This window comes from Lepisma saccharinum, chromosome 10 (genome assembly GCF_977018435.1).
Source record: "Lepisma saccharinum chromosome 10, izLepSacc3.1, whole genome shotgun sequence".
Lineage (NCBI taxonomy): Eukaryota > Metazoa > Arthropoda > Insecta > Zygentoma > Lepismatidae > Lepisma > Lepisma saccharinum.
This window is the reverse complement of record NC_139238.1, coordinates 6,646,220-6,669,207: the sequence shown is the minus strand read 5'-3', so window position 1 is coordinate 6,669,207 and position 22,988 is coordinate 6,646,220. Positions and strand designations below refer to the sequence as shown.

The window sequence follows — 22,988 nt, the reverse complement described above, 5'->3', positions numbered from 1 at the left end:
TTTAAATGTGTTAATGAAATTTTAAAATGCTAATTTTACAAAACATTGAGCCACTCCCTCACAATAATACAAGAATTAGAGAGTTAAGAGAATGTGTTATCATGTATAGTATGTACTAAATTGGAAAATTTAGCATTAGATCCATATAGCATGTGTTAGCCTCTAATGTTAGTAAAAAAGACAGAAGAATTGTTGCCCATGTATTACAATGATCTAACATGGCGATATTTCATCAGTCAGCACATGAGATGTTGCTCACAGGTTAATGGGAAATGTAATTCTTCTGTCAACTTTTTCTAATAAGCATAGGCCATATCATCAACATGAAGAAAAGCCATTTTTGAGTTATTATACTTGCACATGATACTGGTAATTATCTGAAGAATCGCCCATAAGTAGAAACATGCCCAAAGAGAAATTAATTTTAAAAGTTGAATCTCTGCAGGTAATGTTTCATTGCAAATATTTAAATTCTAGACAGTTCATAGAAATGTAACATAGTAATAGTTTTTTTCATTGAAATGTATACTGTTATTATTTGCCAACTATTATTATCGTGAAAACATTGATTGATCTGTAATTAATATTCTGTGAACTACATTCAGTTTGTTTTGATGATTAGCAGTTCTTCAAATATTTTGTTTCATGTGTTAGCAACAGAATAACAAGTTTAATTTTTATTCTGCTATTACAACTATGAAACTGTATTAAATAGATTCAACGTTAGGTCATTATCAGATAGGAGAAGTAATGCTGAAATGAAATTTGTGGAAAATAATTTGACTGGCAAAATATCATGCTCCAGTATTCTTATGAAATTGGGCCAAAAAATACCAGTATATGTTGTTTTAAATTATAGAATAGTATCAGTAATGCATAAATTTAATGGGAAGAAATCATTTTTACATAATCTAATAATTCATGATAATGCCACTAAGAATAATTGAATGCATATATGTTTTGTTTTGATATTCTGTGCTTTATGTCTTTAACAATGGACTATTGTATATTACTGTTCACATTTTTATATATTTCTTGTTTTTGTGAAACATCTTGTATTTTATTCTTATGTTCATTTCCTTCTTTTACTTCCTGCCATTTGATTATGAATGTATGGATAAAAGTTTACTATAAACACTGTTTGAAATAAATAAATAATCATGTTTGTGTAAATACATATTGTTCAGCAGAAGATACATGTTCTAATATTGCATACTTATCTTCTTTACAGCAACAAGTATGTTAAACTGGTCATATCAGAGTGCCAAAGCGTGTAAGGTTCTAGTGGAAGAAAATTCAGATATTTTCCAGAAATCATCTGAGGTAAATCGCACGTCCAACAGGTCCCGACCCTCAGCTGGAGGTAAATACCTTGAAGATGTTAGCTACTTAAACAGTAAACTAGAACCACATCCACGTTTTCGTAGAACTGTTAACCAGCATGCTTTTGATCGTGCACCGAGTGTAGATTTTGGTGTTGTGCATGATAATTTAACTGTTATGCATGAATCAGAGAATGTTGATGTGGATGTGCCCGATGACAAGGATCACAGCTTGTCAAGTGAAGAGAGCACCGTAGATACTGCATCCGAGCTTGATGTGCCTGTTTTCAGTTTGCAAAACGCTAGGAGGTCGAATTCTTCTGAGTTGGACGATATTTTAGGTAGTGGCTTTATTCCTTCCAACGTTGGCGTTGAAGGTGATAGTGTTAATAATTCTAACGAATCGGGCGACGACCTAGAAAATGTGCAACGTGACTCTCCGATGTTCGCCTACGGTGTAGACGAGATAGAAATTGTTCACTTAGACGATGCTACTCCTACTCTGAAATCGGTTGGTTCTCGTGCGATCCAGCATGTGCGGCCAGATGGTAACAACATGAGCAATAAAATCAGTGAAAGCATTTCTTCGAAAACAGCTTCTCAAGGCGATGACCGGTATTCTGACGGTGAACTTTCTAAGGACATGCATTTAACTACTCTTCAACCTCCATACAGGCCTGACATGGCAGTTAAAGAGGAGCATCGTGGGGCTTCGGAGACCGACACTTCACAGAAGAGTGTGGATACAGAACGCAACGACACACATCCTGTTAAGAGTGCCAATGCAGAGATCCCTATACCTGATTCTAACATTTCTGCTAAGCATGACATTATATTAACCTCTCATTCTGATCAAGTAGATACCAAGAAAGCTTCTAAAGATTTTCTAACACAACTACCAAAAGTTGAAATGCTAGATCTCACACCAGATGTAAATGGCAGTAGACATCCTAAGCGTGTGCTTGTTAACGTAACCATAGCAACTGAGGATGACAATAGGAATGCTACTGACGGACATTCATCACCTCTACAACCAGTCTATGTACTATCCCTCTCTGTCCCTACTGACGGCGATTCTAACAGTGGTTCTGTCCATATCAACCCTTCTTCCTCCAATGGTGCTTCTGTCCTGCTTGGGCTAGGAGAAAACAATACTCACAAGTTGCTTTTAGATGTTAGCCAACATTCCACTTCGCCTCCGACAACAACTCTGCAACCCACTCCACGTCCTATATATATGTGGGGGGGCCGATGCGAGTGTTCTTGCCCATGTTTAGATAATAAAACAGACAATGATTACGATGATGGTGATTATTTGGATGAGATCACCCGTACACCAACCGTTCCATCAATTACAGGTGATTCAGCAGCGGTAACCGGCGAAGAGCTTACACCCTTCAATTTCTCTGCTGAGGAACTAAAGGATGAGAAGCCAGACTTTGAACAAGCGAATCACTCGTCCGCCGATTCGTATGTAGAGCAAACATCAACTGAAGAACTTTCAGAGTATACGACTCTAAAGTACCCTAGCACCGACGATACTGTCGCAAAGGATGAGCAGGTCGAAACGAGTACTACCACGACGGAATATCTCGACACTACAGACACGACAATCCCATTTTCTACCTCAACAGTTTTGCCAGATGACCAAACAACTGAAGCCAGCGAAATTGATAGCACACCGTCTTCACCTATGTCGTCGCAAGTGAGCTGTATTCCTGTGAGCACTACACCCGTTCTTCCGCCGCCGATTCTGATCCTGGAAGGTGAGGTTCTATCTTCCGTACTTCCGTACTGCATGCGTATGTGCCTGCAAAATATACCCACTAATTCAACTCGACTCTTCGCTTTCTTCAGATCTTCAACACACTGACTTTACTCTTCAACTCATAATAATCTAATGCTTCAAACTGCTTTGTAACTTTGTAGAATTGTGATACATATATATATTTAATAACTCTTCCTCTCTGACTTTTATATGCACTTGTCATTTGATAATCTTATTCCTAATGTAGGTAATTTGTATTGACTTCCTGATATCTTCTTATCTTTAGTGTTATTAAGTATTTGTTACTAAAATTGTTATTGCTAATTAATCCACAGCTTTTATTTGATGTATTGTTGTTACTTATTCATATATTAAAAAAAATCATGACGTGAAAGTTTGCTTGCAGTATAATGAGATAATATTTGTTGGCTGTGTCAAAAACATTATTTATTACAGTTGCACTTCAAATTAATAAAAGCATGTAAATTATGTTTAGCAGGCACTATGATTCTTCTTTTGTCAATGTTTCGGTGCTTTGCTGTGGTATTTTTTTTCAATCCATGTTCTATTCTTATTAAAGATAATTTATATGCTTTTATTAACTGGAAGGAGAATATATTTATTAAAAAAGGGCTCAGCCAATGGTAGCCAGTAGTTTCAGTACCTGAGATTATGGGTTACAATTTAATGGTCAGCACCGGGCTATAATCTCGCAGGGTCCGCAAAATACAAAAGTCTCATTAATTTTGCAGCAGTAGTGTGTGAGTTGTATGATTAATATAAAGCTTTCTGATTTTTCTGTGTGTTGATTTACAAATATATTAAAGTAAAATTCTAGCAGATAAATGTGGTACAGTGGTAATGACTACTTATATATATTAAGATATATAAGTTACAATGTTCTGACATCTGGTTGGTAGAAATTAGTGATAAGAATATCAACATTGTTATTAGTATTAGTTTAAAGTGGTATCATTCTAACCCATGATCAAAATACACAAATAGTTTCCACCGAACTTTCAGCAATGAACTGTTGTTCATAAATTATGTTTCAAGTTATAAAATTGTACTTGATTTACATTTAAAGGAAGCCTGAGTCTTTTAGATGTGGATATGAGAATGCATTTATAGAGTGGAAACAATATATAGCCCTCATCATATTCATTTTTGTGTTAATAATAAGTAAATTGATATTGACACGGGACTTTACAATATTTACATCACCCCCACTCACGACCGGATTAAGAAAGTGTGGGGCGTTACCCCCACACCCCCTATACACCTTCATGGCGTGGTGCTAAGCACAGGGGAACACTTTACCTTTTACCTTTTTACTTTACAATATTTCAAATATTTTCGCAATATTCCTGCTTCTAAATGAGGGAAGAAAATATAAGTAATTCCTGCAATAGAACATAAGAAAGCATATTGTTACACTGTTAGGAAAAATCTTTTTTAAATTGCATTGTTTAAAATAGTTATCTTTTCCACAAACTTGACATATTTTACTACAACAATGGACAATTCAAGTACATGATGTAATGTTTTGACACAGCCTGTGTGCATTTTGCTTTTTAATAGTTTTACAATGGAAATAGTGCATACAAATTTCACTTTTCTGCTTGGTTATAATTTTGTGAAATTTGTGACACACAGGAAACCTCTTATTAATATTGTTTCAATTATTACCTTTTTGCATTGTACATTTGGAGAGTATATAATATAAAACGTTATTTACATGGCACCAACATTGTTTTCTGTGTACTTCCATTTCAGTAGAATATATGGAATGATTTTTAAAATTTTATTCAGTTTATCCAGACCAAAATATTTTTTACAAATATCTATTTTTGTAGAATATTTGATGTAAATACATTCATATCATAAATTTTCCACTATTTTATGTTAGTTTTTGAATCTTTAGCTAGTAATGAAATTCCCTTTCATTTCCAAAAGCTTTGTAATTTTTTTAGGAGGAGAAATTATTGGGAGATGCCCTGAAGATCATCTCCTTATTTATTTTATTGTATTCTATCATTTTAAGCATCTGAGAACCTTCTAAATTCCAATTTTTTTTTGGTGAAAGTCTAAGGGTGCATACTTCCCATATCTTTCTAAATTGTACACCTCTTTTATTTTTTTTCTAATTTCCCCATTTTCCTTCTTACCACATTTTTTTTTTTTTTTTTTTTTGTTATTTGTCTTCTGCTTACATGTTTGTACAGTATTTTCATCATTATAAAAAATCCTTTTTGAAAGTTATGCACAGAAAACAATTTTTATGCACTATTACCATTCTGAATTTGCCAGATACTAAGCTTTTTCGACTAATGTTTACTTATGAAAGTGTGAGTTTTCAGTAACTGGCATAATCGAAATATGCTTTTTTTTACAGGAAGACTTAACATCTGCTTGGTGAATGATTGTAAAATAACAAACATATCCTAAATTAGTTTGTTCTTAATGAAATTTGTTAATAATATATTAATATTTTCAAGCTTCAATTTATACATTAGTAGTGTGTACCCCTTGAATAAGTATAATGTTCACATATTTGCATATATGTGTGTGTTTTTCCCGTTCAGCAATATTAGTTCAACCACTGTACAGTAACCTCCCGAGTTACGTAAGTAATGCTTTCCGTAAACCTTTACATAACTTGAATTTTACATAAGTCAAATTCATAAATTGCTTAAGTGTAACTTAATAAGAAACTGCATTATTTATTATTATTATGTGTGTGTGTATGTATATTATTTACACAGTATTATTTTATAAATGAAACATCATGCAGCAGTATTTACTTGGATGTAAACTATAAAAGTATGAAAAATATATAAAAGAATATAAAAACAAACTGTCAAAGAAGCAAAAGCTGCAAACATGTTCATACGTGCTAGTAGTTGTAATTTTCGAGATTTATTATGTAACTGTGAATTGACGTAAGTCGGGGGTTACTTTACCTAGAAAGATGCATCATTTTTCAAGTAACGAGTGTAAACGTATATTTGTTATAGTAAGTCTCGAAGCTTTCCTGGCGACGAATGATGAAAAGATTCTCTAGGGCTATCGACCAGGTGAGTTGCGGAAAACATTCCAAGCTTTTGAGAGGCCTGAAGACGAGAGTGACGTTAGCTCTCGAAAGCTTGGAATGTTTCCCGCAACTCACCTGGTTGATAGCCCGAGAGAATCTTTTCATATATTTGTTATATTTTACAAAGTCTTTAATCTTGTTTTTTTGCAGGTGCACAATCATATTTAATACACATACCTGTTCTTTTGACAAAAGTGTTTGTATTATTTTGAAAATCATAAACAACCCACCACTTTTCATTGAGGGGAGATATTTTTTTTAATAATCTATTCTGAAGTTGGTCCAAGATGCAGTGAAACTCTTTAAAAATAATCTGCAACCTACTTCCTTATTACCTACTTTTATGGAGCATAGCCATCTTTCATTGTTGATTTCCTATGTTAGTTAAACATAAAATACACAAAGTCTGAAACATGGTGCATGAATTTGATTTGCTTTCCCAATCAGTTTTTTGTAGTGTTAGTCTACTTCATGCACAGATAGGCTAATCGAGACTGGACCTACAGTTTAAAGTGGGATCCGAACCACTATGTTCCTTCACTGGTTATCGATCACAGAGCCCCTAGATTACAAGGTGGCAACATTACCACTATGCTATCAGGGAGGCTCTAATCAGTTGGAGAGGAGGGCTTCCCTGTTGCCTCAGTGGTAATATCACTACTTTGTAATTAAAGGGTCCTAGCTTCAATAACCAGTGGAGGCATATAATTGTTCGGATCCCACTGTAATCTGTAGGTCCAGTCTCGATTAGCCTTTCTGTGCATTAAGTGTGCTTAAAAAATAAAGAAACAAACACGGACGGGGAGGAGATCAGTGTTGCAGCAAGGAAAAAAAGGTTGTTTTCATGATATAGCCTGATCTTACTGAACAAAATTATGTTTCATTCGTGGATCTACCGTGATTAGTATCTGGGATAAAGAGTCTTAGCAGAATACATCATTTCAAATTTTGTGCTGAAAACGGTCAGTGTTGGAGCAAATACTACAGAAAACATCCAAGTATATAAGGGTTAATAAAATAAAATATTGGTTTTGTTTACCCTTAGACATATAATATGTGTATGTATTTATTTTTAGGAGGTGTTTGTGTAACCTTTTTTTGTGTGGATTTAAGGATATGTACAGTCTTTCCCCTTATTTTTTTTTTTTTTGCAGCTGTTTTCATGAATATGTAGTGTAACTCTCATTTAATGTAATGAGTGCCTGCTATGATTTCAGGAGCAAAAACATTCCCAGGGAGGACATTCCCTCCTGATGGAACGACCTTTTCGCAAATAACGTTAAGCCAAAAGTTATCCAAGGAGATACCCCCGTACAGTTACTGGAATATGCAATTTTATCAGTCCGAAGCTGCTTATGTTAAGTTTGATTATAGTATTCCTCGCGGAGCAAGCATAGGTGTGTATGCTCGTCGTAATGCACTGCCAACCCACACACAGTACGACATTTTAGAAGTTCTAAGTGGATTTAAAGCCAGGACAAAAAGAGCATCACATGTGAGTATCTGAATATATTTTGGTATTTTATATTTCAATATAATTTTAATTTCATATATATAATTATGTGTAGCTGGCTTCCGTGTCAAGATTGGCCATGAAGTCAGGTATCCCAGACCCGAACTCTGGGGTGAGGCACAGATGTATCACTCGATTAGTTTTTGTGTCATCATCCATTTCATCACAATATTATTATCATTCATCTTCATTGTTACTATTTATGAAAAGGTTGAATGGAAAGAAAGAAATACATCATCACATCAGTGCCACAACTGCAAGTGCAGTTTCTGGCTAATTTATGTTTCATATATTCCTATGCTAACTTACTTAACCTAATGAACATAGGTAAAATCTATACCTACTTGTAACATTTATCCAAATGTAAAAACATTTTTTGCCCATGCAATTGAATATTAAAATGTTTTTATCTCGAAGCAAGATTTAGAACAGACGTGGTTTGGCATAGATACATGTTGTACACACGGTTGTCATACTATCAAAGAAATGTGCATTTCGCCAAAATAATTGTATTCATTTTGTGTCTGTTTTGTTTTCTGTACTATGGATGGTTGGAGATTTATTAGTTTCCGATACATTGCTATATCAGTGTATAGAAATGTTAGTAAAATTGCCGATAATTTTACTGATCCACATTTATCCGAGTGCAAAATTGTGATTTTTATTGTTGATTTTATGTACATAAAATTATAATTCTTGAACACTGGATTTGCAGTGTAACATACATTAAACTTAATTTTAATGGAAGAGAAGTTTAAATTACTTTTTGGTCTTTTCCCTTTTTTGTAATTACTATGAACTACAGATATCATTTGTTACCCTGCTATTGTTACTTAACGAGATAGAGTGATGCATAATTTCAAATTCCATGGTGAATACAAACTCTGGATTGAGATCAATACTGTGGATACCAGGCCAGTATCTAAGAGTTAAAATGCCATTTGTTTCAGGTTTAATTTAACAGCACAACCCTTTCCATAATGCTAATCATTATATTTTTGTCATAATGTCACTTGGTTGCATATTCCTAATTTTGACAAAGCAAAGTAGAATCTATACTGCAAAGCAGGAGTAGGACAGAAAGCATATATTATGCCATAAACATTCATTATTTGTCAATTCCTATTTTTTTAGCTACAAAATCAGCTAGTTTGGAACAAAGTTTCATAAAAACCATGACAACATAGTGTTATAATGATAGTTACCACTAGAGGCATGCAAATTTCGTTTTTGACGAAAACACGAAATATGAAATAACATGCTGTAATGTTCATTTTCCATGTTTCTGAAAGGTGTGAGGTGCATTTTTCTACCCTGTTTTATCAGAAAATAATGCGAAATATACTCTTAAACACGAAATTTACTGTTTATATACCGACGCAACACTTTCGGAAGTCTGAAGTATCTTGTGAGTTATGCAGTTCACAGAAAATTGATTACTTCTGCTGTAAATATTTGAGAAGCAAAAATGAACCCCTTTACACAGGAATAGACTTAATACTCTGGTAACTACATAAATGTGCTATTAGAAGGGATAAGTTTATTTTGTGTAATAAGTGCAGTTTTTAATTCAAATTTAGGATTATATTCACAATTTTGCGATCAAAGTGCCATTTTTATATAGCACTTTTGGTGTGATTATTCACCGCTATAACACCGAAATTTTATTTTATTTACCGCTTTTGAACCCGAAATCGACTCTGTTCTTGTACCGAAATTTTGCTTTTTTATTTATCAAAAATATGTGCCTCTAGTTACCACCTTTATACCTTGCCACTCTACTCCTACTGACTTTGGCTACTACATAGTCTTGGACTTGTAGCAGAAGTAAGATAAATCTAATTTATATTATACATCATGTTTGAAAATTATGCGAACGATTTCAACCAGTTATATTTTATTTATAAATTGTCAAAATAAGATACAACTTCACACATATGTAATGTACTTTCCCTATAAAATTGTGTTATATATAATATATTCACTTCTTTTTTCTCTACACTCAATAAGTATTAAGATTACATATTTAGTAAAAGTTGGAGACAAATACTTCCAAAATTAAATACGATTAAAGATAATATTGAAATATTTTATATTATTTAATAAATAGATTCTACTTATTAAATATAACAACAGAAATATAATAAACATTTTTTTTCTAGCCCACTGGTATAATTAACATATATCACGAAGTTAACTCACAGATGCTCAATGTGAGCAGCCTTCGTTACACTGCACACGTTAATACGGTAATCTAACTCCATCCAGACACATTTCACCATATTTCAGAATGTTCTCATCAATAATTTGCACCGCTACACTAATGTGGTGGATTTAATAGAGTTGTTTGGTGAATCTTTGTGAAATCATGTAAGAAACTGACGTTGCACGCTCACGACCAACCTACTCTCCCAAAATGCTTTCTCCTCACCACTGGCACCCATTTTACAATTGGTCAGCTTGGCATCTGGCGTCAGAATTTAGAACTACTGGGACAGTTCAAAGGAAAAAAATTAAGGATGTGTTTGAATGTATTTCACAGGATATTGGATCTGTGATTATGTTGCATTGGTCATGGAACATGTTTTTATCATTCAGATAATTTTGAAACACCCTGTACATATAATATAAGCTTTCCATGTAAGAAAGTATCAACAAATGAATAGATATATGACTAGTTAAATATCACAGCTTTGACAGTGTTGAAAGTCTTCAATTACTCTATAATACATATGAAATTATAATTTAGTTGTGATTATTCTTATGTCTACTCTTACGTTATGCTTTCCTACATTCCATTTACTATATTATCATTTTTTCCATTGCAGCCTACATTGATGAAGGAAGTGACATGGTACCTAGAACAAGGCCACTGGTTCCTTTCTCTCTACAATGACGACGGCGATCCTCGGGAAGTTACGTTCATTGCAATGGTGTCTGAAGACATGACTGAAAATTGTCCAAATGGATGCAGTGGAAATGGCGAATGCTTATTGGGCCATTGCCAATGCAACTCTGGATTCGGAGGAGAAGATTGTAGTGAGAGTGAGTATATAGATTGTAGTGCAAATTACTATAACTGTTCTTCACTTGGTTGTTTCAAAATAAGTAAACATTTCTTTTAATGATGACTATTAATATTTATTTTTCAGAATTTATTGTAAGAGTGTTATCCTGAAAATACCCCTCTGTTTTACTTGTTTAGTATATTTTAATATGCCCCATTTTAAAACATTGGCAAGAACCTTTCTTGGCTGTTAGTAGTGTTATTGTAAACCAGTGGCATCTGGTTTACTGCTGCTAAACCAACTTTTTTTCATGTATAGAAATTGCTGCAAAATTTTGAAGTTGCCAGATTTCTGTTTTTGTTTTACCTGTATGCTTGCATTGGTGTTTTGTTTCTATTATATCTAATTAGTATATAATAAATATATACAATAAATAAGAATTGTTGCAGTAAACTAGGTCAAACATTTCAGAGTATGCTTTGTTGTAAGCTTAAACTGTGTTTCAGTGTATTTAAAAGTAAGTAATTCTAACGATATCTGAAGTACTGTTAATATTTTCTTTTACATAAGAGGTATCTGTCAGTTATTCAGTAGCTTGTATTAAAATGTTACATACTTTTCATATTTGAGATTTCACATAACCATTGTGCATTAAATTAATTTTGAGAGTGGTATGTATTCGTCTGGTGATGTGTATTGTTCTGGTGTCTCAGGGAAAAGTTCTGGAATACTAGAACAAAATGTCACCAGAAGAATAAAATCACTATCAAAATAAGATTTATTGTACTGTAACATAATATTCCACATTAAAGCAGTAAGTTCTTTGTAATTAATTTCAATAATATAATTAGGTAAAACGAATGTTCATGTATAATTTGGAATGAATCGGTATAATTGTAGATTGGGATGCTATAGCTGGGTTACTTTTGTGTGTGTGTGATGTGCATTGTTTCTCTGTAGTTGTTAGAACTACTGCTCTGCATGATAAATAACTGCATGTGGATATTCTATGAAATGCATGTCATGAAGAAGCATTTTTGAATGTCAGGGTGGTATGTTGTGTCTGATTTTTCAATTTAGATGACTGCAGAAAGGTTATTCTTGTGGCTGATGTGCGTAACAGTATATACAGGGTAATTCAAATGAATGGTGCAACTTTACACAGTTTTTATGACGTTACTATTTATGATAGAAAATCAGACAAGGCATCAATATAAAGAGAAACTCTGGAAGTTTTACTCACATGACTCGCATAATAAAGATTCAACCTGGGAACCATGTGTAACACGGAAAAGGTCCAAACGATAATCAAGTACTTGCTATGCACGAGACATCAAGTCGATGTCAATGGTTTCGAAGGCAGATTTGCAGATTTATCTTTGGCAAATATTTTGGAAGGGTGAAACAAATGCATTACTACTGAAACGCATGTCTTTGCACCATTGTGATTGAATCAGTTCTCGATAGCTCCAACACACAAAATTTTTTCTACTGGTCATTAGCCATTTTGCGACACTGGCAATCCTGGTGGAGCATCAGCTAAGCAGAATAAGCCCCTCTAAGTGGTAGTTTTTATTTATATTGATAATAATAATAATAATAATAAACGTCATAATAACTGTGTAAAGTAGCACCATTCATTTTGAATTACCCTGTATGATAAAATTACATAAAAGCAGACTATTAAATTAAAAGTGCAAAGGATAAAAATGTAGTGAGGTGAAGAGTTCGTGTTGTTGATGCATCTGCTGACAGTATGCAGCTCTAAGGGTCTTGGATTTGGATCTTACTGTAGGCATGGGTATTCTTTATAAATGTACCTTCATCAGTTTCATCATATGAGCAATCATCCTCATATTCGCTATTAGCCAATGGCAAATAAACCAAATCAATCAATCTTTATAACAAAAACATTTTACTAAACGAAAACTTGGTATAACTTATAGTGGGTGGCCGTAATTAATGTTGCCCTATTCAGACCCCTTTAGAGCCTGCTTGAAATGTCAAATTGCAGTGAAACTTCGTATATAGGCTATGGAGACCATGGAGAAGGGAGTGCTGATAGTTCAAATTTTCACCACTAGGTTAAAATGTGGCACTGAGAATTCAAATTTCCCCACTTGGAGCCCTCAGGATCCCACTTGAAGCAAGGGATAGCAGTGAAACTTGGTACAGAGGCTTTTGAGGCCATGGGGAAGTGAACGGAAAAAAATAGTTAAACTTTTCACCACCATGTGGCAAAGTAACAAACAGTAATTTGTGTTTATGTCAGTACAGTAGTGTTTAATGTGCACCCCAACAACATGAATGATGCTTTGGAACTGTAAGACAGCGTTATCAATGGTCTCGCAAAGCATTTCCCTGGATGTTGTTCACTGTGTACCAGATTTCAGCACCACATTTCAACCTGGTGGTAAAAATTTTAATTTTTTTGTCAGCATTTGCTTCCTCCATAGACTTTATACCAAGTTTCACTGTGATCTGATGCTTTGAACAGGCTCCAGAGAGTTATGAGTACACAAACTTTAATGGTAGCCATTATTTTCACCTTAGTGAAGATCTTCTGTTATTCTTTTCACTTTACTATATAGCTTAACTATTTTTGTTCACATCAGCAATAAAACTATGTTATTTATAGCAAAGCTTTTGTATTTTTTCTGTGTACTGTGGTGTTAATAAATATAACATTTCTCTATTAATAGTTTACTTATGCTGAGAATTCTGAAACATGGTTGCATTGTGCTTGAAATAACATGTCTTGTGCTTGTGTCTTGTAGGTGTGTGTCCTGTGTTGTGCAGTCAGCGTGGTGAATACATCAATGGTGAATGTCAGTGCAATCCTGGTTGGAAAGGGAAGGAGTGTAGCCTGAGGCATGACGAGTGTGAAGTTCCTGATTGCAATGGCCATGGTCATTGCGTCAACGGAAAATGTGCCTGTGTCAGAGGGTACAAGGGGAAGTTCTGTGAAGAAGGTAAAAATCATATTTTTTTTGGTTTATATATTAGTATTAGCCATAGTTGTCCTCATAGACAGTATAGGGTGTCTAGGACAGAACGAACTAGTGAAAAAGAAAATATATCTCTGAAACATCTGCATTTATTTTCCCTTGACGTTTATGTAATCATAAGAGAGAAACTCAAAACAGTAAATATAAATGAAGTCTGCACCAAATTGGTATGAGTGTATCATTTTTGGAAAGCTAACTTTCAAATTTTATTTCTATTTTTTGTTCTGAGTTTTCTTTTAATTTCACTTTATGCACAGATACACTAATCAGGATTGGACCTACAGTTTAAAGTGGGACTGAACCACTATGTGCCCACACCAGGTATTGAATCTGGAATTCCTTGATTACAAACTGATTATATTACTCTTACTCCATTGAGGAGGCTCTTGAGAAAGATATTTTGTCATTATATGACAGCTATTTGAATATCCAGATGTAATTCTTGAACATTGTAAACCAAAATTCTGCTTTAATTCATGCAAATGCAATGTAATACATATTAATATTAAAACTATTTCGAACAACTTTTAAATCTTAAATTTCCAAGTATCGGTATTGGTGAGAATCAGCAGTGGTATTAGCTGAAAGTAGTATTGCAGAGTGGCTACTCACCGGGAATTCCTTGAATTCTGAGAATTCTGCGTGAATTTTTCTCCGTAGACGTGAAAAATTGCAACTTTATTAATCCAAATCTCATTGAATTTGTACATATTTATAAATGCCCTGATTCAAGTTTTTAACAATTTACTTTTTATTTTTATCGAGAAGGAAAAGAATGCTGCGTGGAAAATAAAACAGAATTCTCTCAGTCCATTTAATCTACTTTGTTAGTGCCCTTTGCAAAACAATGTATCTAACAGACGGAAGATTATTGCAAGATAAGAGATCTTGAAGTTGATCAGCTAAATTTGAATTTGAAATTATTGTACTTGTGTTTGTACATGTTTTTTGGGTCTGAGTATGTGAAATAGTAAATGTAAACTTCACACCATAAATTAAATATTTTAAATATATGTATATACCATTTAATTGAATTAAATTAGAATTTTTGGATACATCAGAATCACACAGACCTTTTATATTGTTAATATATCTGTGTGTGGTGTGTGTGGTGAGAGGTTGAAGCAGAGAAAATGTCTGCTTGTTTGCTTGAATTTTTGGAAAGTTTGCCTTAAAAACCAGGAATTATATGTGAATTTTATCATGGTCCTAGAATGGTCACTCTGTATTAGCTTATCAACCCATCATTATTATACTAGAATTTATTTACTTATGTGAAATTATGAAAATTTGTATTTCCGCGTTGCACAATTTAATGGTTAAATGCTATTAATTTGGAAGAACCTCTGTCTTCATTCACTAAGGGTACAGCGTCTGGAGTGTACCACGTTTACTGCATCCATCACGAATAGAATTTATTTGTTGCTCAAAAGTTTTAAAAAAAGTTTTTAACTTAATGTTGTCAGTATAAAACACCAGGAATAATAAGATGTATATTGAAATAAATTAAGAATGTTACACATGCTAGTGAAAAGTGAATATTGTTATGTCTGTATCTTCCTTTACATTTATTTCTTTTAATTTTACATGTAGTTATTTAAAATGAAATTCTCAAATCTTCCTATTGGTTTGCAGTATGAGATGCAGCGTTCTTCAAGCTGTTACAGAAAATTGTCTCAAATAAAGAACTTCAGCATGTAACACATATAACAGCCTTGGAGTTTAAAAAAAATCACTTAGAAAACATGAATCTTATCTACCACAATAGCTATCCTGCATGTGAACTGAAATGTTGTTATTATTACTACATTTTGGATTATTTTCATTGACTATTTTATTATATGATTTTTCAGTGGACTGCCCTCACCCAACATGTTCAGGTCATGGCTTCTGTGTGGATGGCTCGTGTGTGTGTAAAAAGGGCTGGAAGGGAGCTGACTGCAGCATCATGGACAACGATGCTCTCCAGTGTCTTCCTGATTGCTCCGGTCATGGCACTTTCGACTTGGAAACTCAGACCTGCTTGTGCGAACCGCTGTGGTCAGGCGACGATTGCTCGAGAGGTAAGCATTGTTTTCTTCTTTTTTTAAATTTGTTTTTCTCTTGTTAATGTAAAATAAAACATTTTTCTTTCCGAGGCGATGTCAAAATTTAACTGACAAATTGAAGTATTTATATATTTTTTCCATGAGAGAAACATGTGAGGAATAATATTTCATGGCCCAAGAATGAAATTGAACACTTTCTAGTTTGCGTCATATCTAATATAGCCTTTGTCGGAAAAGTTCCAGGACTGAGCTCGTAAAAAATCATTTATTCAACTTACAAACTAGGTCTTGTCAAAATAATCCCCTCAGCAATCTCTTCTCAGCTGCCACTGTTTCGGAGGTCATGGAAGCAAACAGAGAAAGCTTCATCTGGGATGTTTCTCAGCACATCTGTCACAGCCGTTTGGATTGCTGCAATGTCTTCATGACGCTTTCCTTTCAGCGGTGTTTTCACACGGCGGCAGTTTGGGTGAATATGGGGAAGAAATTTAAGTGTTTTTACAGTTTACATATTACATTCATTTTTGTATGATTTTCACCCCATCAGTACATAAATTTTGTTCCCTTCATCGCGCACTCTAGAAAGCATGTTTTTAACACCAACCACAACAAATGAAATATCGAAGGAGATATGTAATTTAAAAGACTCAAAGGCTGTAGGAGACGAATTTCCAATCAGAGTAATAAAAGAAATCGAGGAGTTGTTAGCACCCATTTTAGAATATCTCTTTAATGAATGTATCGCGAATGGTATCTTTCCCACTAAGCTAAAAATAGCAAAAGTCAACCCGCTATTTAAAAATGGAAGTAAAAACCTGGTTCAAAATTACAGACCAATTTCATTATTACCTGTGCTAAGCAAAATTCTAGAAAAGTTACTAAAACGTCGCCTTCTACAGTTCCTTAATAAACACAACGTACTATCAAAAGAACAACATGGATTTATTGAAAATAAAAGCACAGCAAGTGCAACAAATACATTCATCGAAAACATCTTGCAAGGTATAAACGATAAAAAATTAGTTCTCGACTATATTTTACGACTTGACAAAAGCCTTTGATTTAGTAAACCACAAAATTTTAATTTCTAAAATGGAACACTATGGGATAAGGGGTAACGCACTTGAAATTATGAAATCATATTTATCAAACAGAATGCAATGTGTTGAAATTAGCCACAAAAGAGAAGGAAACGTAAGAAAATACAAATCCACTCTAAAGACATTAAAATATGGAGTTCCCCAAGGATCAATATTAGGCCCACTACTTTTTCTTTAGTACATAAATGATTTATCATTTAATATACAGAATACAAAGATTTTGTTGTACGCCGACGATACTAGCGCAATAATAAAGGGAAATGATGTTTTCAAGTTAGAAGCCAACATTGAAAAAACAATGGAAAAAATGAAATCTTGGTTTGACAGTAATAAATTACTATTGAATGAACAGAAAACAAATTACGTGCTATTTCACACTAAACAAAACAATAAAATTAAAGATGTAGTAAAGAATAGCCATCTTCCAGTAATATTAGTTAGAGAAACAAAATTTTTAGGAGTTACTATAATGAAAATCTAAATTGGTCAAACCACGTAAAAATACTTGTTAGAAAACTAAATTCCAAAATATTTGCACTGAGGTTATTAAAACAAACACTTCAAACAAATTCACTAATTCAGGTATATTATGCAATGTTTCATTCATTAATAAATTATGCAATAGAATTTTAGGGGAACTCACCGGCAAGTCTAGAAGCATTTAGAAAACAAAAGCAAGCCATTAGGATAATAGCAGGTATAAAGCCTAGGGAATCGTGCAAAACGTTGTTTAAGAAATTTAAAATATTAACCCTCCCTTCTCTGTACATATATGAAATGTCATTATATGCAAGAAAAAATATTGTGCTGCGAAGTTCAATAGAACACACACATAACACCCGAAATAAACAGCTCTTAAAGCCTTACTTCACCAGGCTAACATTAGTTCAAGAATAACCCCAACAGATGGCAATTAAAATATTCAACCATTTACCAAATGATATAAAAGCAGAAAGTATGACAAGTTTCAAAAATAAATTAAAGAAACTATTAGTTAATAAGGAATATTATAGCTTTAGTGAATATCTAGATTGTAAATTATAGAAAATTTGTAATTATATATTTTTCTTTTATATGAATTGTACTGAACCCTCCAAATACCAATGTATATGGTTAATATGGAGTAATAAAATTGAAATTGAAATTGAATTGAAATTGAAATTGAAAATTGAAATTTCCTTTCTAGGAGCCTAATAAACACCATTAAATCATTATGAGAATAATGTATTTTCACCAAAAGTTATTGATATCCATAAAATCCCTATTTATTTATTTATTTACACATATAACAGACCTTTGGCTCCAATGTACATTAGCCTATAAATTATTGCTTTAATGTGATTTAAATCAACCTGATTTATATTACCATTGTATATAATAAACTGAGAAGTTGCCTTGTATAATTTGGTTCAGTTTTAATGTCAGAACAAAAACAAGAAAGTAAATTATTGTTTACAAGAGTTTATGCACTTAATGCATTATGTTGGCAGAAGGTTGTAGTTATGGATTATTAGAATTAAGTTTTGAGTCTATTCTTTGTGAAATGTCGTTTCTCACACTGCATTATTTCAACATATCAATTTTTCTAGAATTGTGTGACCTGGACTGTGGTGTTCACGGACATTGTGTGGGAGATTCTTGTGTTTGCAATACTGGCTGGTTTGGAAGGTTCTGCAGTATGAAGGAATGTGATCCAAGGTAACGATAGATGTTTACACTTGTAGATTCTATTTCTGTAGTTATAAGAATTATTATTTAATTCTAGAAGGTTGGTTCAGTGCTTTTGCCTTCGGTTATAATGTTAATAAATACAGGGTGGGCACAAAGTTGCGACTTTGTGCCCACCCTGTATACACAGAACAAATAAGTGAAAATGATAAATATTTGGCAAAAAGTAATATAAATATTTCTTGCATACCAGGTATCCCAAACGTCCGGTCTCATAGGGAAAGTCTGAAAAATTGAAGTAATGATTATTTCTTGCAGGCTGTTAATTGGTGAACGGTTCCTCTTTGGGAGTCTATTTTTGGGAGTCAATCTTACATGTTGTACACCCTTTAAGTTTTGGTGGCCCTCAACTTTGAAAATCTAAGTCTTACTCTATTTTTTTTTTTAAAAAAAACAAGTTTCATTGTCATAACATCAGTTCTTAAGTTTGCCATGATGCACGATACAGTGGCGAACTTAAGAACAGGTGCAGATTTTATTAAACACGTCAGAAACTATGACATAACAATGATACATTTAATTTTAACAATACCCCTAGAAAGTACAAAACATAGGCTTTGAAATTATATATTACACTAACTAAATGCAATAGTTATTCTGTTGTATTAAACGGATACTTATGGAGCAAATGTTATATCAGCACTAGCCAGCAACCACTACCAACAGAATGTGGCGACTATCTCCAAGCATGCACATGCTAATGGAAATCGACCTTCAGTGTTCAACGTAGTTTCCAAGGCACCATGACCTGGCATGAAGTAGCTTCTGATATCTATCGGCTAAACATAGAATCTGTGGGGTGGCGAACTTATGGCTACTTATCTTATATTAAATCAATCTGCTGTAAAATATTCATAATTTCACAAAGATAATTATTTAATCACAAAATGTATTTCTCCCCGCAATGATGTTTTCAAAAAAATGAAAATTATGCATTTTACACAATTTCCAAGTTACCTAGACTTCATAAAAGTGTTGCCCAGGAAAATGGGCCCAGTGAAATTCCCATACTGGAAAAGTATGCGCTGGTATTGGTGGTAACATTCCAATTAATACTTTCTGATAGCGATACCAATCCATTGGTGTATTGCCTCAATCCTAGACAACACTGATACACTTTATTTCTATGTTGGGTATTTTATGCCACTTCTGTACCTCCTGGTTTGTCTTGATTAGGATGAATGGTCATTTGATTGATAAATGGAAGGGGAAGGTTCTGCATGTCACACATTCTCGTTTTTTTGTTTTTTGTTTTTTTTACTTTGTGCTTAAATATCATCATCAATTCTTAATTTACCACATACAGGATGATATTGCAATGATGTATGCTATTCCTGATGAAGGCCCAACAATGCTAGTTGAAAATTAAAGCACTTTAGATTGAAACCTACATATTTTGAACAACTTTCCCATCATTCCATTTTTCGCCATGTGCAGTAATAATGGAGCTGTTCTATGGGACCAGACTTTTAAATCTCCAACACACACATACATATGTATACTTCCATTAACTTACAAGATAAAAACACTAAAAATGTCGGACACAGGCTTAATACATATTACTCTTTTAGCATTCATAAAACAGTATGTACTTTTATTAGAAGTAGTGCGGAAATTATGAAAACTTTGAATTTGAATTTGAATTGGGTGCATCAACACCCGTCACATTATACAGAGTCCTGCCCCTTACCATAGCATAATAATGTCATGTTACTAAAATATTAAAATATTCTGACTTTTGTTAAAAGCTGAGGCTGTAAAGGCACACTCAGCACACACAAGGACAAAAAACAGGACACAACACACAAAATTATACAGGCCATAGCGCCAGTCACCAGAGCCTCGTTCGTCTGCAAAATGCAGTCTAGGGTGTACTATGTGGAAGTGAGGTTGACTATTGGGTGTGCTACATGGAACATCACCCCTTATGAAAACGTAGATAAACATGCAATATTAATTGAACATTAATAGGGACATGCATATTTCGATTTTGACGAAAACACGAAATGTGATATAACACATTCTAATGTTAATTTTTAATGTTTCTGAAATGTGTGAGGTGCATTTTTCTACCCTGTTTTGTCACGAAATGAACTGCAAAATGCAAAATAGACTCTCAAACACGAAATTTAGATATTTTTTTATACCGACATGACACTTTCTGAAGTTTGAATTATCCTGTGAGTTATGCAATTCACGGAAAATTGATTAATTCTGCTGTAAATATTGAAGAAGCAAGAATGGACCTTTTATACAGGAATAAGCTTAGTACTCTGGTAACTACATAAATGTGCTATTAGAAGAGTAATGTTTATTTTGTAGTAAGTGCAGTTTTTAAATAACATTGTGGATTATGTTCAAAATTTTGAAACCAAAATGTCATTTTATATACCGCTTTTGATCCATTTTTTCACTGCTATAATACCAAAATTTTATTTTATTTACCTATTTTTAACCCGAAATTGACTGTTTTTGTACCAAATTTTGCTTTTTTATTTACCAAAAATATGTGTCTCTAGATATTAACCATTGTCTAGTGTTTGAAACTATACTTATTCTAATACTAGATTTTGAGAAAGCGCTTCTCTTGTCTTAATCCGAACAAATTTATTTTGCCTTTGGTGAGGTGCTCTATTGAAATTGTAAAAGCACTAGACAATGGATAATATCCAATTAACATTGCATGCTAATTTAGAACCATAGTCACTTACATTCACAGAATTTTTAAAGCTTAGATGCATGTCAATTTCGAAGAGTTCATATAAAACTCTGATCTTACACCTTCATATTTTACCACATATATAGATTATGTATAGTTACAGATAATGCAAATAGAAGATTTGATTGCTACTAAAAAAAAATATTAATTTTTAGTGTATTGTGTTGTATTTATTGCTTTTCTATTCCAAACAGGTGCAACGAGCATGGGCAATGTAAGAATGGTACTTGCTTGTGTGTGACTGGTTGGAATGGCCGTCACTGTACACTAGAAGGGTGCCCTAATAGTTGCAGTAACCATGGTCAGTGTCGAGTGAACTACGATGGTGCCTGGGAGTGCCAGTGCTATGATGGTTGGGATGGGAAAGACTGCAGTGTGCCATTGGAGCAAAGTTGCAGTGACGGAAGAGATAATGACAAAGGTATTTTAATATTTTTTTTACAGCCAGAAGTGATTTATAATTCTACTATATTTATATTGCAGGCAATGTTATGATAAGTACACCTCGATTTTACATTTTTTCTCGGGACCAAGCTCAGAAAACTTAAAATGTGGGAAAATGTAAAACCGAGGAAAGTTTATGGCGTTTTGCTATGTTGGGTCCATCAAGATTCAATGTAAAGTCGGGGTCCACTGTATATTGTTAAGTTTTGGCTTATAAATAATCATATACAAATATAGCTGTTCATTGAAAGAATCCTTGAAGCTTTCCTTGCACAAATAATGAAGGGATCATCTTGGGGTATCCCTAGGTCCATTATGTATATGCTTTCATGCTTTCGAGGGTCTCCCTAATGGTGCAATGGTAGCATCGTCACCTTGTAATCAAGGGGTCCCGGGTTTGATACCCGGTGGAGGCACATAGTGGTTCGGATTCCACTTTAAACTGTAGGTCCAGTCCCGATTAGCCTTACTGTGCACAAAGTGGACTTAAAACACCAACTCAATCAATCAAGCTTTCGAGGGCTATTGTGATCACCAGTTAAGAATACAGTGCAAGGGTTAGGGTGACAGTGTTGCCGTATGATATGCAGCAGAAACTAGTCAACCATGATTACTGATTAATATTAGAGCAAAAATTCCATGAAAATTGAGTGGTGCAAAATTTAAAAAGCAATGAAGAGGAACACACAAAGATTTGCATGCTCAGAATACTATTAAATTCTTATTCGAGATGAGCAAAATCGTCCAAAAACTCCACAAAATCTTCAATTTTATTTATCACTAATGTTAAGTTAGTATACACACCATGCTTCGACATTGGGAACAAAATACCCTGACTAATCAACTGATAACTGAGGGCAGATAAGAATTTCACACATCTTGGGTTAGTGCAGGAGGGGTTTAGGGATGAACACCTGAACACAAAGAGGATGGGCAATTCCATGTTATTGAGGAGAGGGTGGATGATGCATACCAACAAGCAGAAACCTTCTCTTCCCTATGTCTATCTTTGAATAGCTGTCCTCGAATTATCCAAATAAAAGGTTCGAAAATTTGAAGCACATATGAATTTTTAACATTAGTTTCAATAGGAATTTCAAGGAAAATAAACTTCTGTTCAAATTATCCAAGTTCGAATTAAAAAGAGTGCACCGTATCTTCAAAGTTACAGTGTTTCCTCTTTTGATTTTTACCTGTCTATAAAGGGGAAAAAAAAGCAGCAATGGGATATCTTGT

The 22,988-nt window shown here is 33.7% G+C and overlaps 1 protein-coding gene across 2 annotated transcripts in view; it reads left to right on the top strand.

Moving 5' to 3' along the window:
- The window catches only part of LOC145993741 (teneurin-m-like), a 540,838-nt gene that overhangs the window by 474,827 nt on the left and 43,023 nt on the right, over nucleotides 1-22,988 (top strand). For both annotated transcript variants that reach the window (XM_083129491.1, XM_083129492.1), the window contains exons 5-11: nucleotides 1,232-3,088; nucleotides 7,402-7,679; nucleotides 10,526-10,742; nucleotides 13,483-13,677; nucleotides 15,567-15,776; nucleotides 18,451-18,559; nucleotides 21,503-21,729. In XM_083129491.1, coding sequence (XP_082985617.1) covers nucleotides 1,232-3,088; nucleotides 7,402-7,679; nucleotides 10,526-10,742; nucleotides 13,483-13,677; nucleotides 15,567-15,776; nucleotides 18,451-18,559; nucleotides 21,503-21,729 — 3,093 coding nt within the window. The remainder of the gene's footprint in view (nucleotides 1-1,231; nucleotides 3,089-7,401; nucleotides 7,680-10,525; nucleotides 10,743-13,482; nucleotides 13,678-15,566; nucleotides 15,777-18,450; nucleotides 18,560-21,502; nucleotides 21,730-22,988) is intronic.